The sequence below is a fragment of the Sorex fumeus genome, unplaced genomic scaffold (genome assembly GCF_029834395.1).
Source record: "Sorex fumeus unplaced genomic scaffold, SorFum_2.1 ptg000079l, whole genome shotgun sequence".
NCBI classification, from domain to species: domain Eukaryota; kingdom Metazoa; phylum Chordata; class Mammalia; order Eulipotyphla; family Soricidae; genus Sorex; species Sorex fumeus.
Genome location: NW_026606136.1, coordinates 7741361 through 7763897, shown reverse-complemented (window position 1 = coordinate 7763897; position 22537 = coordinate 7741361). Strand labels below are relative to the sequence as shown.

The 22537-nt window shown below is 61.1% G+C and overlaps 1 protein-coding gene across 1 annotated transcript; it reads right to left on the bottom strand.

The window, feature by feature from the left end:
- Window positions 1-8869: 8869 nt before the first annotated feature.
- Window positions 8870-22206, bottom strand: CDKL4 (cyclin dependent kinase like 4). Its single transcript, XM_056130588.1, has 10 exons — window positions 22176-22206; window positions 21527-21740; window positions 19101-19222; window positions 15761-15833; window positions 14153-14243; window positions 13639-13836; window positions 13124-13206; window positions 11543-11599; window positions 10066-10200; window positions 8870-8971 (listed from the first exon to the last, which is right to left on the bottom strand). The coding sequence occupies exons 2-10, from the start codon at window positions 21692-21694 to the stop codon at window positions 8870-8872; spliced, it is 1029 nt and encodes a 342-aa protein (XP_055986563.1). The 5' UTR covers window positions 21695-21740; window positions 22176-22206.
- Window positions 22207-22537: the final 331 nt, after the last annotated feature.

Sequence of the window (22537 nt, the reverse complement as noted above, 5' to 3'; positions counted from 1 at the left end):
GCAAGGGACCAAACCAGGTCTCTTGTGCCTTAACGCCTGTCCTCTCTCTGGCCAAAGTCTCTTTCCAAAGGGCACAGCACCGTGGTGTTTCTCTGCACTCACTAATTTTGTTTTATGGGGAGGGGGCTCGGGGTCAGGCCTGCCCGGCTCGGAGCTGAGGGCCCACCCCTAATAGTGCCCAGGGACCACATTAGTGCAGGAGCCAATCCCAGGAGGGCCGCACCCCAGGCCGTGCCTTACCCGATGTCCTACTTTCTAGTTTTGAATTACTGCCTTTACCCAATAAATGCAGTGAACAGGTTGGAGGCAGTTTTCTGGGATTTTTATTTGGTTTTGTTGTTTGAGGCCCACCCAGCCTCGTCCTGGCTCTGCACTCAGGGATCACTCCTGGGGGGGCGCAGGTGGTGCTGGGGGTCGGCCCTGGGTCGGCTGTGTGCAAGGCCAGCGCCCTCCCTACTGTGCCAACTCTCCAGCTCCAGTTCTCTGGAATTTCGAGGACAGCTCTGCCATTTCCAGCTACCCCTTGGGATGTGAGATTTCTTTCTGGATTCTGTTGTTATCATAGGGCCATGCCTAGTGGTGCTCAGGGTTAGATGCTCTGGGTTGGCTCCTGGCAGTGCTCTGGGGACCATGTGGTGTCAGGGATGGGACCGAGGCCTCCCGCATATGTGCAAACCACATACTGAGCCTGTTATCGTTCCAGTCCTAGGCATGATGCAGATTGGGTTTGGGAGCATGTTTGAAAATGTTTATAAAAGAAGCATCGAGGGGGTGGGGGCTGGAGAGATAGCACAGCAGGTAGGGCGTTTGCCTTGCATGCGGCCGACCCGGGTTCGATTCCCAGCATCCCATATGGTCCCCTGAGCGCCGCCAGGAGTAACTCCTGAGTGCAGAGCCAGGAGTAAATCCTGTGCATCTCCAGGTGTGACCCCAAAAGAAAAAAAGAAAAAAAAAGAAGCATCGGGACAAGCTGACGTCTGGTTTAAGGGCCTGTTACCACTCCGTTCCCACGGACGAGACAATCGCCCAAGAACAAACGGGCCATGAGAAGAGAGAGAATACAGCTATGTAACTATCTATAAACAGAACACGTACGCTGGGGAGATCAGGAATGACTTGAAAGCCAGACTTTGCGTCCATCTCGATAATCTATATTCGGCCGTTCTGCACTTAGAGCGCTGGCCCAGAACAACGCTTTCCTCCTCACGTTATGTCGCGATTTCTACCATTGTTCAACGCATCTTCCTTGTTTGGCCTTCCCAAATATCCAAGTGCCTTTCTCATTCTTGCTCCCTGTGTGGGTTTAGAAATGCAAAAACGACATCACGAAGGCCTCGGGTGGTTAGCAGGTCGACATAAAATGAAAATGCCCAGAATCAGGTCTGGGGGTTTCTGTACTGACGTTGCCGGAAGCCTCCTGGCAAGACGAGCTGGAACCTCCTTGGGATCCTGGCCAAGGATTCACTTTAATTCTTCGGACTTGTGCAATCTGGAAATGGAAGTTTCCATTTCCCTGGCCCTCGCCTCTGTCCCGGAGCCCCGGGCTGAGGCTGGCCCGTCCACGCCCATCTGCAGTGAAGACATTGTGGTGCTCAAGAGGGGAGACGAGGCCGGCTGGACTCGACAGAGCCAGCGCCGTGTCGGCGGGTCAGGAGGTCACTCCCTGGGAGTCTGGCTTAAGGCAGCCTCCAGATATTGCCCCTGGGCACTGGCTCAAAGATGCTCTCGGGGTGCTGAGGGATCTCCTGGGGTGCCCTGACGGATCTCTCAGGGTACCCCGAAGGATCTTCCTCCCGGCAGCACGGGTCTTGTCTGAGTCCTGGAGGCTTGGGGTGCGGGCAGGGGTGAGCCGGTCAGGGGTTGACCCAGAAGGTCACCAGAGCTCGTTGCCAAAGTGACCCAGGCTGACACGGGAATCTGGAGTTGGAAAAGAAACAGGGAACTTCCAGTGATGCCCCGCAGCCAGGGCAGGGCCACGGACTCCTAACTCAGAGGGAGAGTTTGGAGGGTCAGTTGCGGTGAGCCAACCCCCCTGGGATTCACCCCGTGAATCCGAGCCTGTCCGGCACCCAGGAGACGCGCTTGCTAGGGCAGGGGTCTGAGGGCTGAGCTGAGTTCAATCTAGGATTCTTTTCAAATTTCCTTGACGTAAGTGACAGAATCGGGCGTCTTCCCTCCCGCCCTGACTTCCCTCAGCCCAAAATTCAGACCCGTCGGCGCAGCAGCAAACCGTGTTGTTCCTTATGGCGAGAAGGGCCCGCCGCATACAGGACCACAGTCCCCTATCCAAGTCTGTTCCTGGGCTGCCACGACACAGTTGTGCAAATACCTGAGAGTCGGGGCCGGGCTGACAAGACCCCCCCATGCCTGGGCGCCCTTGTTGGTTTCGCTGGGGCCAGGCAGGTCTCACTGCGGTTGGTGTGCATTTCCCTGACCGTTTGTGACAGCGATTTCCAAAAGCCTTTGCAGCACCTGAGCGTCTTGCTTGCAGCAGTATCTGTTCCTCAGTGCCCCTGGTCACTTTCTGTCTTGGGGCAAGACCCACCGGTGCTCAGGGGCACTCCTAGCGGGCTCAGGGCCATACAGGTGCCAGGGATTGACCGGGCTGGCTGCGGGCAGGACAGTGCTCCCCCACTGTCCCAACCACCTGACCCCTTCCCCGTTGTTTTTTGGGTCACACCCGGGGATGCTCAGGGATTACTCCTGGCTCTGCACTTAGGAATTACTCCCGGCAGTGCGCAGGGGACCAAATGGGAAGTTGGGAATCGAACCCGGGTGGGCTACGTGCAAGGCAAACGCCCTACCCACTGTTCTATTAGCTCCAGCCCCTTCCCCATTGCTTGATGGGGTCAGGGCCCCCCCTGGACGGAACATCTGCCCAGCGCGCCCTGTCCCCGGGGTGTCCCAGGGCCAGGCACTGGCAGGGCTTTTCAAGGAGAACCGAACAACTTCCCGTGAGCTGGTGCCAGTGTTACGGCAATTGTTTTAGCTGGCGTTCTCACACGCACAGCTGGGAAGGGGCAGATCAAAGGTTGTGACCCGCTGGGGTGGGCCTGCACTCTGACCTCAGGGTTGTGCTTCCAGGTGAGCCGGGCCAGGGTGTGCGGAAGGGCCCGGGACCTCAGCTGGTATGTGTGCCAGGTTACCCTGGGGACCCAGAGAGAGCTCAGCAGTTAGAGCACAGGCCTTGGGAGGTCGGGGCCCAGCCTGGCACCCTGAGACTGTGGGACGGACCCCCAAGCCACAGGGGAAGGTGACTCTGGGGACAGTGCCCTCCGTGGGGCTGTTGGCCAGGACAGGCCCTGCTGCCGAGATTCCCCGGGGGTCGGGGATTCCATCCGGATCATCCTTGCAGGGCAGGCTCTAACCCCTGAGCCCTCTGGCCCCAAGGCGTCATTGGTTTTCCCGTTGGTGGAGATTCACCGGGTCTGGCACCATAGCACTGCACTGTCTTCCCGTTGTTCATCGATTTGCTCGAGCAGGCCCAGTAACGTCTCCATTGTGAGACTTGTAACTGTGTTTGGCATATTGAATACGTCACAGGGAGCTTGCCAGGCTTTGCCATGCGGGCGAGATACTCTCGGTAGCTTGCCGGGTTCGGGAGGAATCGAACCCGGGTCGGCCGGGTCGGCCGCATGCAAGGCAAACGCCCTACCCGCTGGGCTATCACTCCAGCCCACTGGGCCTGGCATAAGAAGGAATAGTTTTGCCATGGTGCCCTGGCGTGAGGCAGGCCTGGGCTTACCCCATGGGGCTCAGGGCTGACCCCTGTCTCTGCACCCACTGATGGGCCCTCTGGGCCGAGGACGGAGTTGTGTCAGGGACGAAGCCCGGGTCAGCCGAGAGCAAGCAGATGCCTCCGGGCTGCACTGCCCCAACCCACACCCCAACTGAGAGGAATCAGATAACAAATTCTGCAGGTGGGGGCCAGAGATGAAGGTGAGACCAGCTTTGCTCTCATGCAAGTAACGTGGGCATTGAGCTGAGCTGACCAGGTATTTTGGACACAGAAATGTTGCTGTGTTTTATTTAAATATGTCAAAGAGCATATTCAGGTTAAGTGATATGTGCACACAGAAGGTCAGCAGAGTAATCCCATAATTAGGTTAAGTAGCTTGGAAAAAATACGACGACGTTGCACAAAGTTTCAGTGATTTCTTTCTGATAATAATGCCTGCCATTACACCAGTGATCAAATGCTGGTCAACAGCTGCAGTTGGATATGATTGCTTTGCACGTGGGTTCTAGAATCATAATCAGACACAGAATATCTCTAACATGACAGTTTAGAGATACAACCAGTGACTAGTTCTGACTTCCTAACATCAAGGCTTTGCCTTTATCTCTGCGAGGCGGGATGGAGAGTTCCCAGTGGGGGCAGGTTAAGAGTGTGACTCTCGGGCTCAGCGGGGGGCGTTCATTGCTGGATTAAACACGGTGTAGTCAATGTATTAACCACTTCAGAATTCCCTTAGGTTATTCACTGAGACTACTCAACATTTCCCTGAAGTTAGACATGTGCTAAGTCTTCTTTGCCTAACTGGCCATCTTTTTGCTTTAGGCCACACCCGGCAGTGCTCAGGGCTTACTCCTGGCTCTGTGCTCAGGGGTCACTCCTGGCTGGCTCGGGGGACCATCTGGGGTGCCAGAAATCTTAGCTGCGTTGGCTGTGCGCGAGGCGAGCGCCATCCCTGCTATAGACTATCGCTCCAGTCCCAGCCAAGGGATATTTCTATTTTGCCCCCAACCCCCCACTCTAAAGACTTGCATTCTTCGACTAAAACAAGAATGAAGTTGCTGAGTTAATGACACACTCGAAACCTTGTGGCATTTTATCTTTCTGCCTCGAGAATAAGCTTTACAAACCAGTGTATGAGAGTCCGCTGGTTCATCCTGACCCTGTGGTGTCTTCAGAATTCTAGGACCTTTACTGGTAGTAAATGGCTGTTATTGGTTTGACTTTTTTTTTCGGCTTTTTGGGTCACACCTGGCAACGCACAGGGGTTACTCCTGGCCCATGCACTCAGGAACTACTCCTGGCGGTGCTTGGGGGACCCTATGGGATGCTGGGAATCGAACCTGGGTCGGCCGCGTGCAAGGCAAACGCCCTACCCACTGTGCTATCACTCCAGCCCCTATTGGTTTGACTTTTGATTTTATTTTTATATTTTGGGTTTTGATGATGTTCAGGGATCACTCCTGGCAGGCTCGGGGGACCACATAGGGTGCCAGGGTTGAACCCGGGTCTGCCTGCTATGCTGTGGCTCAGTTTTTGTTTTACGATGCCGGGGATCGAACCCAGAGCTTTAAACCACTGAGCCCATTCCCAGCTCTGTAGAATGTGTGTCTGGGCCATAGCCAGCAGCGCTCAGGGGCGACCCTGATTCAGTGCTTGGAGGTCACTCCCTGTGGCCCTCAGGGGCCCTTGAGGGCCAGGATCTGACCCACCTCCCACATGCAAAGCCTACGCTCAGCCCTCGGTGTGAGTTTGAATTGAAAATACAAACTTTTTCTTTTTAATGTTTTTTGGGCTGCATCTGGCGATGCTCAAGGAGGCCCCCGGCTCTGCACGCAGGGATCACTCCTGACATGCTCAGGGGATCATATGGGATGCCGGGGATCAAACCCAGGTTGGCCGTGTGCAAGGGAAGCTCTTTACCTACTGTGCTCTCTCTCCAGGCCCCAGATATAATTTTTTCTTGAGTGACTGTTGTGTCACTCAAGTTGTTCCGAAACCAGGACAGGAAATCACTGCGGCCGACCAAGCTGATGCTGAGCAAGCACCGTCCTTCCTGAAAACGGTTCGTGGCAAGTCAGCCGGACCGTTCAAAGGCGCATCGCACACCTCGGATGTCGTCTGTGGAAAATGCTCCACAGCAGCATTGACTGTCTCATATCACAAGAGCCTGAGAGCAGGGAACCCCCCGGCCAGGGTCTCTTCTCACACCCGGCTCCTCACAGCACCCGCCCTCGGCCCCACTCCCCGCTCAGAGCACCCTGCCCTGAGGCTTCCGGCACGTTCCTCTGCAGTGCTCCAGCCCGTAAAAACCATCCTCCCGAAGTCAGCCTGGAGGGGGCCCTGGGCTGGGGTCAGCTGCAGCCTCACACTGACGTCGCCAAATGGAACCAGTCAGCTGGGGGTGAACAAAATGCCTTCAGGGTGGACACGCAGGTCTGCTCTGGGGTGGGGGGGCAGGTGAGCGGGTTCCGGAGGTCAAACCCAGGGCCTCGGGTCTCGGGGCAGGCCCTGGGCCGGGAGGGGCCCTACAGAGACAGGGAGCAGAGCTAGGGGCCGCGTCAGAGGGGCCGGCGACACGGGAGCTGGACACCTGGGGACAAGCACCAAGAGCACCAGATGCTGGGAGCAGCTGCCGGCTGGACAGTCGGCGGGGCTGCTGCGGGCAGAGCCGCGTGTGCAGGCGGGACGCCGGCAGGGGGCGGGGACGGGTCACACGGACCCTGGGGGATTGGCTTTGAGACGCGCCTTGTGGAACCCATCCTGTTTTGCTGGGGGCCACACCTGCGTGTGCTGGGGCTGGGGCGGTGCCCAGGACCCTGCCTGGGACCCCAGACTCCCACATCGCTCTGCAGGCCCGTTGGCTCCAGGGGGCTGGGCCGCGTGGTCTCCCAGCTTCCGCCTCTCCCCGCCGCTTGGGAGCACAGCAAGCAGGAACGTTGGCCGAGAAGGCTGGAACGCAGGAGCCCTTCTCAGGTGGAAGCTGTCTGCGAAGCTGCCTTCTGCCGCTCAATTCTCTTTGTGCGCCTGGGGCATCGCCTTTTAAAACGGCAGCGGGGCGGAGCGCTAGTTCAGAGGGGAGAGAGCTTGCCTGGCGCGAAGCCAGCCGGGTCCCAGTCCCCAGCCCTGCCCGAGTGAGCCTAAGCTGCAGCCAGCCTGACGAAGCACGCAACTAAAAATGCAAGACCCCACTCCTGGGAACATACCCCGGAGAGGCCAGAAAGTATAGTCGAAGCGACATCTGCACTTGTTTGTTCATTGCAGCACTCTTTACAGTAGCCAGAATCCGGAAAAAACCCGAGTGCTGGAGAATAGGTGACTGGTTAAAGAAACTTTGGTACATCTACACAATGGAGTACTATGCAGCTGTGAGAAAGGATGAAGTCATGAAATTTACATACAAAGGTTACTACATGGAAAATACCATGCTAAGTGGAATGAGCCAGAAAGAGAGGGACAGACGTGAACATAAAGTAACAAAATAGGAGACTAACACCCAAGAATGGCGAGATTAGTACCAGGAATTTTGCTCCATGACTTGGAGGCCAGCCACACGTGCTGGGGAAAAGGAAGCTCAGATAGAGAAGAGAGCATCAAATAAAGGGTGTTGTGAGACCCTCTCAGGGTGGAAGAAGCATGCTGAAAGTAGACTATAGACCAAACATGACTGCCACTCAATGCCTCTCTTGCAAAACACAGTACCCAAAAGAAGAGAGAGAGAACAAGGAGGAATGCCCTGCCACAGAGGCAGGGTGGGACGGGGGGATGGAGGGTGGGGGGGATGCTGGGACCCGTGGTGGTGGAGGATGGGCACTGGTGGAGGGATGGGTACTTGATCATTGTATAACTGAAACCCAAGCACAAAACTTTGTAAGTCTACAAATGTACCTCATGGTGTTTCGCTAATAAAATATATATTTAATTAAAAAAATGCAAGACCCAGGAGCCAGAAGACAGCCACGCTTGGGCGCTCAGCTGGGAACAGGAGGGCCCTGCCTTTCGCGTCGCCCTCCAGGCTGCCCACGGGCCCACAGGCCTTCCTGCGGCTCTTTAACGAGGACGGGGATGGCCCAGGTAACGGGGCGAGATTCCGCGCGAGGGCCAGGTGAGAGGCGCAAAGGGGCATGGACCAGGTGTCACCGTTTCCTTGACAGCGATCTGGTGTCTGGGGCCGGACAGTGGGAATTTCTGGAATTCTGTATTTGCAAATGAACGGCATTCACCTGAGCCATGCCAAACCAGGGGCAGTGAAGAGTTTGAGAAGCAATTTTAATTTGTATCGGCGGGCAGAGCACACGGGCTCTGCCACTGTTTACAAGCGTCCTTGTCGGCCAGTGGAAGGTGCTCGGAGTCTCCTGCAGGCATGGGTGTTACCGCGACGCCCCTTCGTCTGCTGCCTACGCTGCCTTCTCCATCTGCCCCCCGTCATGCTGACTCAGGAAAACTACCCGTCCTAGGTGAACCCATGTCTGAGGTGCCAAAAAAAAAAAAATTTTTTTCTCTTTCTGTTTTAGGCTTGCGAAAGTAATGCAGTCATGTTGAGCGGCTGCCCAGGACAGGTGCAGACCCCTGTCAGGATGTTGCGGGGGGTTCAGGGCTCTGCCAGGGCCCCCAGAGCGGGGAGCCCAGGAGGGCGAGAGCGAGGGCACCTGTCAGCCCGAGTGGGCCGACCCCTGACCCGGCCCGGCACTGGCCCTCCGCTGAGCCTGCATTTAACCTGGCACCGTCCCGGAGAGAGCTGAGCCTGGCCTGGCCCATACACCCCATGCCGAGGGTTCCTCCCCACCGGGATAGACCCCAGCCCAGCCTCACCGCAGGCCCACGAGTGTGGGAGCAAACGGGGTCAGCCCGGGAAGCCCACTGACTGGGACCACCACGACCCCGTGCTCTGACATGCCAGGACGGGGACCCCCCCAGGTCCCCTGAGCGCGGCGCCACCCGCCCCCACCCTGGGCACAGCACCGTGGCAGCAGAGCCCGGAGTGGCCGCTTGAGACAGGGAGCGCTCTCCTGGGGGCAGCGTCAGACTTTATGGCAGTTAGGGAAGGTGAGCTGGTCTGGGAGGCAGGGGCGAGGGGGCGTCCAGCACTCCGCACGGACACGCGCCAGTCCACGCTGCGCCCGGGAGGGTCCCCTAAATGTTTGGCAGGTGGTCGAATTTTAACTGCAGGACTTGCTTCCTTCCGTCGGGGGCGGGGGACAGGCGGCTTCCGGGGATGAGAGGCAGCAGCTGGTTCTAGCGGCAGAACGAGACAAAGGCGAGAAGGTCAGCGGGACCCGGTGGCCTGTGGCCGAGGGAAGGGAGGACGGTCGGAGGATGCTGAGAGACATCAGCCCACTGGCCGGTGGGGGTGTCTGGGGCACGCCACGGAGCTCGGGGCCATTCCTGGCCCTGCTCTGGCCATGCTCAGGGGACCGAGACCGGTGCTGGGGGTCTGACAGGTCAGCCACGTGCTGCAACTCTCCCTCCTCCCGTACTGTCCTCCCAGCCCCAGAGACAATCTCCAGATTAAACCAGGTGACCCTGCCTGACACTGGGACCCTCGTGCTTAACGCTGATTCTCACGCTCTAGTGCTCCTCTGCTGGCTCCGAGCCAGAGTCCGCTCTGAACTGCTCTGACCATTCTCGCTACTGTTCTCAGGGAACTGGGGTCAGCGAGGTCCTGATCGGTCCAGCACTGGGAGCTGGGCCACGCAGCGGGCGAGACCCCCACCGGCCGCCTGAGCACACCCATCCATGGCAGCGGGGGGGGGGGGGGGATAATTCTGGGATGGCAGCAGCCGTGGCTATCAGCTCTCGGCTCAGAAATGCTGGGCAGCCTGGAAATGCGGGTCCCGAGTGGGGCCCCCAGCCGGATGGCAGCAGTGACAGCAGGGCGGTCTCCCCCGGCCACCTCCAGGATGCAGGCGCCCCTGAGCGAGCGTCACCTCTGACTGAGGTTGGGTTCCCCTAGGGAAGAAAGAGCCTTTCCCGGGGTGGGGGGCACGCAGGAGATGGGGGGAGCAGCCGCGGGGCCCCAGGGGTCTCCACCAACTTCTGCTACACATCAGAGGTTGTTGTGCAGCAGGGTCAGGGGGACAGGAGAGAGAAAACCCCAAACAACGCGAGGGGCTTCCTCGCCAGGCCAGGCCCGAGCTCAGCCAGTGCAGCGCGCCCCCACGCCCCACAGGGCTCGCCCGTGTCCCCCACGGCGCCCGCCCCGCCCCCCACGGAGCCACTCGGGTCCCATGCTGTGTTGTTGGGTTCCAGTCACCAGAGACCGAGGTCAACAGAGGCAGGAGGGACGAGGGGGTCGAGGGTCACAGCAGGGCGGGGGGCGTCGGAGGTACCTGGGGGCGCCGTCTGCTTCGGCCCTCGTGCCGCGCTTTCCTCTTCAGGGGGTCCCCGCGGAAGGGGTCGAAGTAGGGGCTCTCCAGGAGCTGGGCGCAGGGCAGCCTGTCGGCCGGGTTCATGCGCAAGCAGGCCTGGGGGGGCGCAGGGTGAGGCGGGCGACGCTGCCGGGGCCTCCCGGCCCCCCTAACAGCCACCGGCGGTCCAAGGGGCCCGGCGGGCAGCACCTGCTCAGTGGACCCTGGGGGCCACGCGAGCCTTTCCCAGCCTGAGGGGACAGCAGGGGAGCGTCCGCCCGAGCAGGGGAGTGTCCGGAGCGGGACGCGCAGGGCGGCTCTGCGGCTGGTGCCCGCCTGGCAGCACTCAGGCCCCCGAAGTGCAGGGGGTGGCTGGTTTGCCCGAGTCAGGGCGGAGGCTGGAGGGTGGCCGGCCGGGCGAGGGCAGCACCTGCTGGCCTGGGCGAGCAGGGATGCCCCGGGTCTGCCCTGCAGCAGCTTCCGGAGGACGGCAACAAAGTAACAGAATTCGCAACCTCCAGCTTGAATCCAGTTACTTTTTCTCTGTTCCTTGACCATCTCGGCTCAGGGGTCTGGGGTCCCACCGGAAATTCTACAGGTGACAGCTCAGTGCCCTCAGGGTCCCCGACTCACCACGGGACACGGGCCTGGGAGCCGGCCAGCCCCTTGGGACTCTCAGTCCAGCCAAACCCTTGGTTTCATGAGTGGGGGGCGCCCAGGGGAGCGCGGATGACGGGCGGGGGGGCACTCCTGGTGGCCCATGGCCCATGAGGCTGAACTGGACGGCTCGTTTTCAGCCTGCAGTGCCACGAGCACCCGAGTCTGGCACGGCCTGACCCGGAAAGCCCGCATGGGCCGTCGGAACCTGAGGCCAAGTGCAGGGGCTGCGTGGGGTGGCCGGCAGGGTCCTGGCCAGCGCTCGCCCACCCAGGGGAGGCTCTAAGAGGCAGGTCTATGGAACCGGAGCTGAGGTCCAGCCCGGGTCTCTTTGCCCAGCTGCAAACTGGCCACAAGCTCCCGGGCAAAGCAGTCCACTGACCAGAAGGGACGGACTGGCAGCAGGAACGGTTCTGCCTGTGAGAGTGAGTACTGAGCACCCAGCACCCACCTCGGGGCCGCTGCAGGGGGGCTGTGCTGAGGTGTGGCTGAGGGCAGGGGGCAGCCTCCCAGCCTGGAGGCCAGTGCCCACGGCCAGGACATCCTGCCAGCCTGCTGCTCCTTCGGGGGCCCATCGAAAGGGTCTGAATCCACCCGCAGAGGGGCCCAGACCTGCGTCTCCCAGGACGGAGCCAGGCTCCTCCCTGACCCTGGCTGGCCCCCTCCTGCCTCGCCCTGCAGGGTGTGCTCCCCACCCACCCCCGGCCCCGCCCAGGGGCTGGGGTCTGAAGGGAAACCCCCCTGCCATCCCTGAGGACAGGCCGCCCCGCCTCCAGCGCCAGCTCTCAGGGTTCTGAAGTACCTTCATGAAGTTCAGAGTTGCGGGATGAGCATCCGAGAACCTTTCCTCGAGAGTCTCCTGGAAGCAAGAGCAGCGTCCTGGGTTCCAGGGAACCACGGGACAGGCGTGCACTGGGGCCCTGAGGATGAGTGACTGGGGGGGGGGGCATTTCCCAAAGGTTAGAGAATCACTTAGATTAAAAAACAAATGAAAGGGCCAGGAGGAGCCCCGAGCACCACCAACACCAAATAAACGGACAAAATAGCACCGTAGCACGGGCCTCCCGTTGTTCGCTGGTTTGCTCGAGCGGGCCCAGTAACTTCTCCATTGTGAGACTTGTTGTTACTGTGTTTGGCATATCGAATACGCCCAGGGGAGCTGGCCAGGCTTTGCCGTGTGGGCGAGACACCCTCGGTAGCTTGCCGGGCTCTCCAAGAGGGGCGGAGGAATCGAACCCGGGTCGGCCGGGTCGGCTGCATGCAAGGCAAACGCCCTGTGCTATCGCTCCAGCCCAAACGGATAAAATAAGAATAAAACAAAATAATATATTTACCCAATTTTACACCATAATGTAGGAATTAAAAGATATAAAATGATTTCTTTTCTTAATTCCACGATGCCTCCCAATTTCGGTTGGGAACTTAGAGCCCAGTAAACAGGCTGGGCCGGAGCGCGGGGGCCTGACAGTGGACGCGGTCAGCGGGGACAGAACTGGATCGGCTGTGGACAGCGCCCTCTGCTGGACTCTCTCCGGGCCCAACTGCGGAGGTCAGGGCCTCTCCTGGCTCAGGGGCCCCTCAGGGCTGGGCACCCGCAGGAGCTAACCCTGGCGCCTCTGGCTGTCTGCATGGTCACCGTCAGCTTAGACAGCTGCCCCGTCAGGCCACTGAGGAGCTCGGGCAGTCCGTGTGTCTGTGCCCCTTGCATTTGGCTCAATCTCTCCAACCAACGTCACCCCGCCGGGCCTGCCGATGGATGTCCACTGCCAAAGTGCCAGTCCTGGGCAGTAGACAGAGGTTCCTTCCCCGGCACTGCAGGGAACTGGGAGAGTCCCCGAGAACTGTTAGGTGTGGCCCCAGACAAAAACGGAATGAAGGGGGAAAAGACGCTGGAAGTTTCCTTCAAAGGAAAATCATTTTGGTAAAGAAAGGCACTGGGGGGCTGGAGCGATAGCACAGCGGGGAGGGCGTTTGCCTTGCACGCGGCCAACCCAGGCTCGATTCCCAGCATCCCGTATGGTCCCCCGAGCACCGCCAGGAGTGATTCCTGAGTGCAGAGCCAGGAGTAACCCCTGTGCATCGCCGGGTGTGACCCAAAAAGAAAAAAAAAAGGGCACTGGGGTTGGACGCGAGGCCCAAGGGCTCTTAGAAGGGAGGGGTGAAGGCGCACTGGGCTTTCCGGCTAGCTTCCAGAGCCCCGAGAGCAGGACAGCCAGGAGCCATGCGGCCTAGGGGTGGGCCAGGGGGAGAGACCCAGGAGAATCTGCCACTTGCGCGCACACACACGCACGTGCACACGCGCACACACACACAGGCACACCCCTGCACCAGGCCCATGGTCAAAGGGAGCGGCTGCCGGAGGGAGGCGGGCGCAAAGGGTCACCATGTCTTCCGGCTCCGGGATGCTGACGCCGTGGAAAAACTGGTTACTCCTGAAGATGGCCTGATGCCTCGGGATCAGTTTCCCTGCGAGCACAGACACGCCCTGCTCAGTGCAGGGACACGAGGCTGCAGTGGGGACCCACCCACGGTGGCCCTGGAGGCCAGAGGTGACCGAGGTGCCGTGGCCAGCCCGGCTGGGAACGCAGCAGGACCTGAGGGCCGGCTCCCGGCCCAGTACGGGCTCAGCGATGCCTGCCCCTGCTCGAGGGGCGGCCGTGGGATCGGGCCGGGAAGGGGGCGCTGCTGGACGCCGCCGGCCCTCACAGAAGCTCCCCAAGTCACACAGATGGGGAGAAGCACCTGACGGAGACAGCGGGGACCGCCAGGCCATGCGGAGACCCACCCGCCTGACCGAGGAAAGGGGGCCCGAGGGCAGAGCCCCGTCGCACACGGTGCCTAGCGGCCTCAGAGCACCCCCCCGTCCGCAAGCCCCGCCCGCCCCGCCCCCGCGCCTACCCAGCGTCCTGATGATCATGTAGAGCTGGTCCACGTCGGACTTGCCCGGCCAGAGCGGCTGGCCCGTGAGCAGCTCGGCGCACACGCAGCCCGTGGCCCAGACGTCCACGGAGGAGCCGTACTGCGCGTCCCCCACCAGCAGCTCGGGTGCCCGGTACCAGCGCGTGGCCACGTACTCGGTGTAGGTGTCTCCCGGGACTGCAAGGGCAGCGGGCGCTGAGGGGACCCGTGGGGTGTGCCCGGCCCAGCCCAGCCCCGAGCAAGCCTCCGGCCACAGGGCTGCGTCCACTTCCGCGCCATCAGCCCGACTGGGTGAATTTAAAAAGTGCTACTTCAGCTGGAGCCATCGTACAGCAAGTAGGGAGCTTGTCTTGTGGGGGACCAGGGTTCCAACCCCGGCACCCCAGAGGATCCCTGAGCCGAGCCCACCAGGAGTGATCCCTGAGCTCAGAGGAGGAGTAACTCTGAGCATCACTGGGTAGGGCCCCTCCCCCCCCAAAAAAGTGCCACTTACTCAAAATCCGTGCAAAGCCAAAGTCACAGATCTTGATGATGCCTTGTTTGGTTATGAGGATGTTCTCTGGCTTCACATCTCTGTGAATACACTGGGAAATAACATTGATCGTCTGAGTCACGGAACAAGACCCGCTACACACATCGCGTCAGTCTGACAGATGGACGCTGAGGCTGGCTTCCTTCTAAGTTGGCCATGTCCTTCCTTCCTCCTTCCTTCCTCCTTCCTTCCTTCCTCCTTCCTTCCTTCCTTCCTTCCTTCCTTCCTTCCTTCCTTCCCTTTCCTTTCTTTCTGTCTGCTTTTGTTTTGTTTGGGGGCCACACCCGGTGATGCCGAGGGGTTCCCCCTGGCTCTGCACTCAGGGGTCACTCCTGGACATGCTGCGGGGTCATATGGGTCACAAGGGATTGAGCCAGATTGGCCGCATGCAAGGCCAGCGCCCTCCCCGCTGTCTGTGGCTCAAGCCTCTCAGTCAGCCAGTTTTCACTTAAACAGGGCCCAAAAGAGAGGAGGTGCTGCATCCGCAATGACGTCACAGTTCTAACTGCTGGATGTGAAACGCGTGTGACTGACTCGGGTCGGGTGGGGGAGGGGGTCCATGCAATTGTTTCTTCCACTTTCTCTGTGTTTGTTCTTTGGGGGCCCTGGAGATGGGACCCAGAGCCCCCCACCGAGCTGTAACCCTGCCTACTCCCTCCGCCTTTGCCTGGGCCTGGTGGGGCACGGAGTGCTCTAGGAGACTGTTTCTCTGCGAGTGTGACCCTCCCCCGAGATCCGAACCCCCCGAGCCACCCTTTCTGGGGTGCTATTCTATGAGGAGAAATCCTGCTGACAACCAGTACCTTCAAGAACGAACTCAAGGGGCCAGAGCGTAAGCACAGCCTGTATGGCTTTTGCCTTGCATGTGGCCGGCCCGGGTTCCAATCCCAGCACCCCATGTGGTCCCCTGAGCACCGCCAGGAGAAATTCCTGAGTGCAGAGCCAGGAGCAACCCCTGAGCATTGCCGGGTGTGACCCAAAAAGGAAAAAAGAAAGAAAGAACAAAACAGAACAGACTCACAAATCAGGCCAAAGCATGGCCTTGGGGTGGAGACTCGCGGCCTCCTGAACCCAATTCACTAGTCGCCAGAGCGTGACTGTCCCCTCTGTGGCGGGGAGATGCCCCTCAGGAGCCTGGCCAGCTGTGCCCCAGTGGAGAAGGTCACCTCGTGCCTGCCCCGAGGGCGCCCGCCCCAGCCCTGGTTCTGGGCTTTACCTGGGGGGGGGGCTGCTCCTGACCAGTGTTTGGGGGCGCTGCTGGGACGTGCCAGATGCTGCTCCCTCTGAGTCTGGGTTTCAGAAAATGAGCCAAGGGGGAGCCTCACAGCCCCGGGCAAACCCAGCGCCACCGCACCACACGCGGGTCAGTCAGGAAAACGCTCCCAGAGTGCAAACCTGCCCCAGCGAGCCTGTGGTGAAAGGCCTTGGGGCCCGCGGGGCCTGCAGTGGACACGGAGGGGCAGGGCGGGTGTGCCCAATTCTGCTGGGCTCCATCCCCAGTGCCCCTGGCCCCAGCGCCCCAGAGAACGTCTCGCGGAAACACCAACAGAGGCGGGAGAAGTGACTTACGTTGTGTCTGTGACAGAAGTGGAGAGCCTGGAGAGTTTGCCACAGCACGCTCCGCATCACGCTGTCGGGGACCCTGGGGGACAAGGAGACGGAAGCGGGTGCGGCTGACCGGGGCTCTCGGGCTCTCGGCAGGGCACGGCTGGCCACTTGTGCCTCTGAGCATCAGGGCCCTTCTCAAGTCCCTGGGGGGGGTGGGGCGGGCGTTCTGGGACCAGCCGGGTGCGTGTGAGCCATGGTTGGGGTCCCAGGGGTCTGCAGTCCTGAGCGCCCCCTGGGACAGGCCGGGGCGCGGGCTCATCGTGAAGCCCCTGGGCTTGCTGGGGTTTCCGGGCAGGAGACGGGCCCGGCCCAGGGAGGCCGCGGAGCCCCGAGGCCAGTCCCAGTGTGGACAGTACCGGACACTGTTTCCCGCCGGATCCCATCTGGGCACCACCTACAGGCAGCGTCTGGCTGGGAGGAAGGACAGTGCGGAGGGTACTGCCAGGACTGACCCCTGAGCACAGAGCCAGGAGTCAGCCCCGAGTACTGCCTGGTGCAGCCCGGAAATGAAAGGGAAAACGGGGAAAGGAAGAGAGAAGGAGGAAGAAAGCAGGCAGGTCTGAGAGACAGACAGACAGACAGACAGACGTGTTCCATGGGCTGGAGAGACAGTACAGGTGAAGGCCCTTCCCCTGCAGGTGACCGACTCCTGCCCGACCTCCAAGCCCAGAGACAGGGCTGAGCAGAGAGACCACCGAGCACTGCCGGGTGTGCCCCAAGTCCCCCTCGGAACACAGGCTCGGGGCTGGAGCCACAGCCCAGCAGGGAGGGCATTTGCCTGGCACGCAGCCAGCCTGGGTTCGAACCCCGGCATCCCATGGAGCCTGCCAGAGAGATCCCGAGTGCCGAGCCAGGAGTGACCCCTGAGCGTCTCCGGGGGAGACCCAAAGCCAACCGGAACCCCCAACCAGAGCCTCCCAGCAGGGCTGCCCGCGAGCCCCGTCACCAGAAGCCAGTCACTGCCGCTCAGGACAGGTCAGCTGCGGGTCTCCTGTGTGGGGTCAGGGCCCAGCGTGCGCATCACTGCCCAGCGCAGGGGTCAGTGTAGGGGTCAGTGCGGAGGTCACTATCGCTACACTGTCCTGCCCGTGGGTGCTTTTCCAGTGCCGGGTTTGCCCGTCTGAGGTTCCAGGGAAGACCTGTGGGCGGCCTTGCGCCTCCTGACCGCGGGGGGCTTTCCTCTGCAGCCGTGGGCCCTGGGCTCGCCCTCCTGCCTTGCTGCCTCAGCTTGCCCTGTCTGCGCCGAGAGGTGGGCTCTTGGCGTCTGCTCGAGCACAGCTGCGTGGATGCCGCCAACGTTCTTCTCCACGTGCTTTATTTCCACCCTGTCTGCCGAGAGGGGCTGCCGCCTGCAGGTCCTTGGAACTGGAAACACCAGATTTCGTTGTTGTTCGTGGAACGCAGGACCTCCCACTAAGGCTGCACAGTGCCTGCAGCTCCAGATTCTCGGACTAAGTGTCCACAGTGAGGGTTCTTCCGGTTGAAAACTCAAAGTTCGGGCTGGAGCGATAGCACAGCGGGGAGGGCGTTTGCCTTGCACGCGGCCGACCTGGGTTCGATCCCGGCATCCTATAGGGTCCCCCATGCACCGCCAGGAGTCATTCCTGAGCGCAGAGCCAGGAGGAACCCCTGAGCATCGCTGGGTGTGACCCCCTCCCCCCAAAAAACCCGCAAAGTTCGAATCTGTTCCGAGCAGTCATCCCTCGACGTTTCCCTCTGGGTGGGCAGTGAAGTCCTGTGTCTGTGGGGGCACCGCGGCCTCCTAGGGGGACCTGACCGCGTGGAACTGGGCGCAGGTGCCTGCTCAGGGAGCTGGTGACACGCAGCAGCTGCCAATGCCCTGGGCTGTGCACAGGCTTCCCCGCAGCCGCCCCAGAGGGGAGCGCCTGACACGCCTCCTGGGCTGCACCCCCCAGACCCCGCGGCCACAGTCTGATAAAAGAGCCCCTGCCACAGCTCTGCCCCCAGGCTGGGCAGAAGCACCGGGACCAACAGTGACTGACTCAGGTCTCCAGAGGTCTCCTCTGCTGCTCCGGCGCCCCCTGCAGGTGGTGTCTGGAAGTGCAGCAGCTTGTGCATCGCTGGGAGCAACCCCCCCCCCCCCCACACACACCCCAGGTCCCTCCAGCGGTGTCCTGGGTCCAGGGCGGGGCCGTGTCACTCTGCGGCACCACTAGTCAGTCTTGAATAAAACTCGCTTAGAAAGAGGGGAAGTATGTGTCCAAGGGGGTCCGTGCCCGAAGCCAGCGGGAAAACACTTCTCGGCGCGTCTTAGTTTTGTCTAGGTTTGGTCTCCAATCCTGCAACTGTCGTTCTGAAGTCATGTTGCTGTCCCTGCCGGCCGGTTTCATCCAGTTCCTCAGCTCTGTTGCCGTTCTGTTTCAGGTCCTGTGTTTGCTGCTTGGACCACCCCTGGCTGAGCTCAGGGCACTGCTCTCCCCGGCTCTGGCCCAGTTTCCCGCGCGTTTAGTTAGAGGCAGGCAAGTGTCTCTGCAACAAGGAGCAACCCGGCCCGAGGCCCACGCGCCTCGCCTGGCTCTGCCCGCACCCGCCGCCTCTGCAGGACCCTTCGCCTGGCTCTGGCCTGTCCCCGGGGGCCTTTCCCGCCCCTGGACCCGAAGCTGCTGGTGTCGCACTGGGTCTGCAGCCCCTGTCCTGGGTCCCTTCATTCCAACCACACCCCGGGCGGTTCTCGCTGGCCTTCCAGAACCGTCCGTGCCACCATGGCGGCGGCCTGCTCTTTGATCCTAGTCCCCACCACACGACGGGGTGGCCGCAGTCGGGAGAAGGTGCCAAGGCCCTGGCCCTGCCCACGGGGTCTGCCTGCATGGAGCCGTTGCCTTCCAGACGAGGTTTGCCAGCTGCCGTCTGTGCTCGGGGGCTGAGTCCCGACTGTCCCGGCTCTCTTCTGGGCCACTGCGGGCACCAACAGAGGACAGCCGAGTGCAAGGTGAGCACCGTGACCCCCGTGCTGCCAGCCTGGCTAAGTCTTGTGGGGGAGGCACAGCTGCCAGCCCTCAGGGCTTCCCGGGCTCTGTGCGGGCCACTTCCTGTCGGTCTCGGGGGACGGGTGTGGTGCTGGCTGGCCGTCAAGCTCCCCCCCACTGTACTCTCTCTCTGGACCCTCCCCAGGAAAGGAGCTGAGCATGCCAGCTGACGGCACACCACTCCACACCCACACCTCAGCCACTGGCCACGCCGCTCCTCACTCGCCCCTCGCCGCCTGCCTCCACGCGGTTCCACATTCACCCCCGCCGGCTGAGGAGCAGGCATATGGAGACGGGGTTTCGAGAGCACTTACCCGTTTGGGTTTCTCTCCAGCTCGTTTAAGAGTGTGTGGTCACAGTACTCGAACACCAAGTGCATCTTCCTTTTCCTCCGGAACACCTCGATCAGGTTCACCAGGTTGGGGTGTTTCAGTTGCTGCGGAGGAAGGAATCAAACACAGCACGGGGGGGGGGGGGGGTTCTCCCCAGCCCCTCACCAGATTGAGGGGAAAAGACCTGGCTGGAATGAGGACAGGGCAAGGCTCTTGCCTTGCATCCCGCGGGCCCCGGCTCACTCTGGGTCCCACACAGGGTCCCCTGGGGCCCACCACAACCAGACCCTGAGCAGCACGGGGGATGGTTCAGACCAACATCCTCCCCTGGAGAAAGAAAGAAAGAAAGACAGAAAGAAAGAAAGAAAGAAAGAAAGAAAAGAATAAAAGGCTTGCTCTTTTGGATCTTTTATTATCATCGACTTTGGGGCTTGGGGGACACACCCAGTGCTCCTCGGGGTCTGTTCCTGCTTCTGGGCTCCGGGGTGGCCCCGGAGGTGCTCCAGGACCAGGGGTGGTGGCGGGATGGGCCTGGGCCAGTGGCACGCAGGGCAGCGCCTTAGCCCTGTACTCTCTTGGCTCCTCTGAGGCGGGGTTTATCACACTGACTTATCATCGACCCAGAAGATAAACTGTTTTTTTTTTCTTTTTGGGTGACACCCGGCGATGCTCAGGGGTTACTCCTGGCTTTGCACTCAGGAATCACTCCTGGCGGTGCTCAGGGGACCATATGGGATGCTGGGAATCGAACCCGGGTCGGTCGCGTGCCAGACAAATGCCCTACCCGCTGTGCTATCGCTCCAGCCCCAAAGAGAAACTATTCTGAGTAAAATCACAGGCTCCCAGGTTGAGAGAATTTGAAGGATTCAGCCAATAAACCTGTAACAGATCGTCACTAAGTTGCTTGAATCTCTTTGGAGAGGAACTAGAGGCTAACACCTTCAAAATAGAAATGCCGTTGAAATACGGAGCCGGCCGGCACTTTACGGAAGTACAGTAACCCAGACCACTAAGGCTCGGGGGTGGAGGGTAGGCTTTGAGCTGCGGGAAGGAAGCGGGGAGCCGGGGGCTTGCGGGCCACTGGACACAGGGCCCTGGGGTCAGGCCTCGACAGCCCATTCCTGGCCTCCTGAGGTGGACAGTCTTTCCAGCCCTATCCTTTGCCCATTTGCTTGGGGGCCGAGTGGCTCTGTGAATCCGATTTTTAAATATTTCTGGGTGGGTTCCACCTGGTAAGGTCTTCAAGGGTCAGGCCCAGAGTCGGCCTGCTGAGCTGGGTCCTCTTCTGGTGCTGGACTCAGTCTGCGTCCCAGGGGTCTCGGGCACATATCTGCAGGTGGGGTCCCCTCCGGCAGCACTGGGAGGCGGCCTGCAAGCGCTGCAGGGCGCTCCCTGCCCAAGGACAGTGGATCACGGAGCGGGGAGGAATCTCGCTTGCTCCTTTCTTGGCTGCTGGGCCACACCAGGGGATGCTCAGTGCTCAGTGCTCAGTCCTGGTGGGGTTCTGAGGACGGATGTGCTCCCTCTCCAGCCGCGAGAAAGGCAGGTCTGTGTCTGGGTCCCCGAAGGGAGCAGAAGGCTGTGGGCTGCCAACCCGACCCGAGAGCAGGGCGGGGCAGGGCTGTGGGAAGGGGCACTCCGGCTGGGGGCAGCGATGCTCGGGGGCCACTCCAGGCTCTGCACTCAGAAACCATGGCAGTGCTCGCAGGGCCTTATGGGTGCCAGGGATTGAACCCGGGTCGGCGAATGCAGGGCAAGCGCCCTCGCCGCTGGGCTATCTCTCCAGTCACCCCCGGGGCCAGGATTTCCCAGAGTGGAAACATTTGGTCTTCCAACGACCTTCAGCTGGCCCCGGAGTCTCAAGGACCACTAGGGACCAAAGTGAGGGTCAGTTTACCGCAGCTAGCAGCAAGGACTTTCCGAGGAGATTGAAATAAGCTGCTTTTTTTTCTTTGGTCTGGTTTCGTTTGGGGGCCACCTCTGGCGACACTCGGGTTATTCTGCACTCAGGGGTCCCTCCTGGCAATGCTCAGGGGACCAGATGGGATGTGGGGATCAAGCTGGGGTTGGCCACATGCAAGGCCAGCGCGTTGCCCGCTGCATAGCTGAGAGCACAGCGGTAGGGCGTTTGCCTTGCATGCGGCCGGCCTGGCTGACCCAGGTTCGATTCCTCCGCCCCTCTCGGAGAGCCCGGCAAGCTACCGAGAGAATCTCGCCCGCACGGCAGAGCCTGGCAAGCTCCCCGGCACGTCTTCGCTATGCCAAACACAGTAACAACAAAGTCTCCAATGGAGACGTTACTGGGCCCGCTCGAGCCAATCGATGAGCAACGGGAGGACAGCTACAGTGCTACCAAGCAAAACCACCGCCAAGCCTCTGCACACCGCAGGGCTCGGGCCTGCGCCCACCTTCAGCAGGCGGATCTCCCGGAGGGCGATCTTCTTCACTACGGGATCGTCTTCAGACTCCACGAATTTCTTAATGGCGACCACCTGGCCCGAGGTTTTGTTTCTGCACTTGAACACGACCCCGTAAGAGCCTTCCCCGATCTTGGCGAGCTTCTCGTACTTCTCCATGGCCGGCTACGGCTCTGCCCACCTCAGGCGCTGCCCAGCTACACGCCTGCAAGACACGCGCCGCCAACGCGCCCGTCCACCCAGCTCCAGGCCGGCCTCCACATTCCTCCCGCTTCTGCCAAGGTTCCCTCTGGGATTTCTCACTCGACCCAGCCTGTGTTTGCTACCAGCAAATCAAACACTTCGGGGAAAGGGACGTGCCCCGAGCAGCTGCCTCATTCCCCGACAGGGGTTCAGGAGGCTCCTCCCTGAGCCAGGCTCCTGGCCAGCTGCAGCTCAGCCGGGCTGTCCCCATGCACAACCCCTGGGGCTCAGAGCTGGGCAGTGCCACACCCCACTGTCGGCCGGCTCTGAGGACCCTGGGGGCTGGCTCTGCGGGCCCCTGCACCCCACTGTCTGGGCCGGGGCCGGGGGGTGGCAGGCCAGGCAGACCCCACACCCTGCTGTCCGAGCTGGGGGTGGCTCTGGCCCATCCTCCTACCTGCGCTGGCACCTGCCGGATCGCTGTGGCTGCCCGCGGCTGCCCAGGGTCGTCATCGAACAGCGGAGTGAGACAGCTCTGAGGGGCGAGAACAGGGACCCGAGTCAGTCTCGGGGCTCAGCCCGGAAGCCTTGGCAGCACAGCACCGAGACGCTGTCTCCTAGGGAGCGGCTGGGCCCCTCGCTGGCTGCTTGGCTGGGTTTGGGGGCCACTCCTGGCAGGGCTCGGGGGCCTCGTGGGGTGCGGGGGGTGGACCCAGGTCAAGCGCCTGCCCCGCAAACGGTCTCTGCCCTCGGCGCTGCTTTCGTGTGACCCGGGGCGTGGTTGGCTGGAGTCAAAGCTCCAGGGAGACGTGGGTGTCC

Bases quoted from the DNA above. Each gene is read 5' to 3' on its own strand.
- CDKL4 (XM_056130588.1), bottom strand. From the start codon at position 21,694: ATGGAGAAGTACGAGAAGCTCGCCAAGATCGGGGAAGGCTCTTACGGG. The intron at 13,837-14,152 runs GTAAGTGGCACT...CTGCCCTTGCAG, and splicing joins TGGCTTTGCACGGATTTTGA to TCCCGGGAGACACCTACACC. The intron at 13,207-13,638 runs GTAGGCGCGGGG...CTGTGCTCGCAG, and splicing joins CATGATCATCAGGACGCTGG to GGAAACTGATCCCGAGGCAT.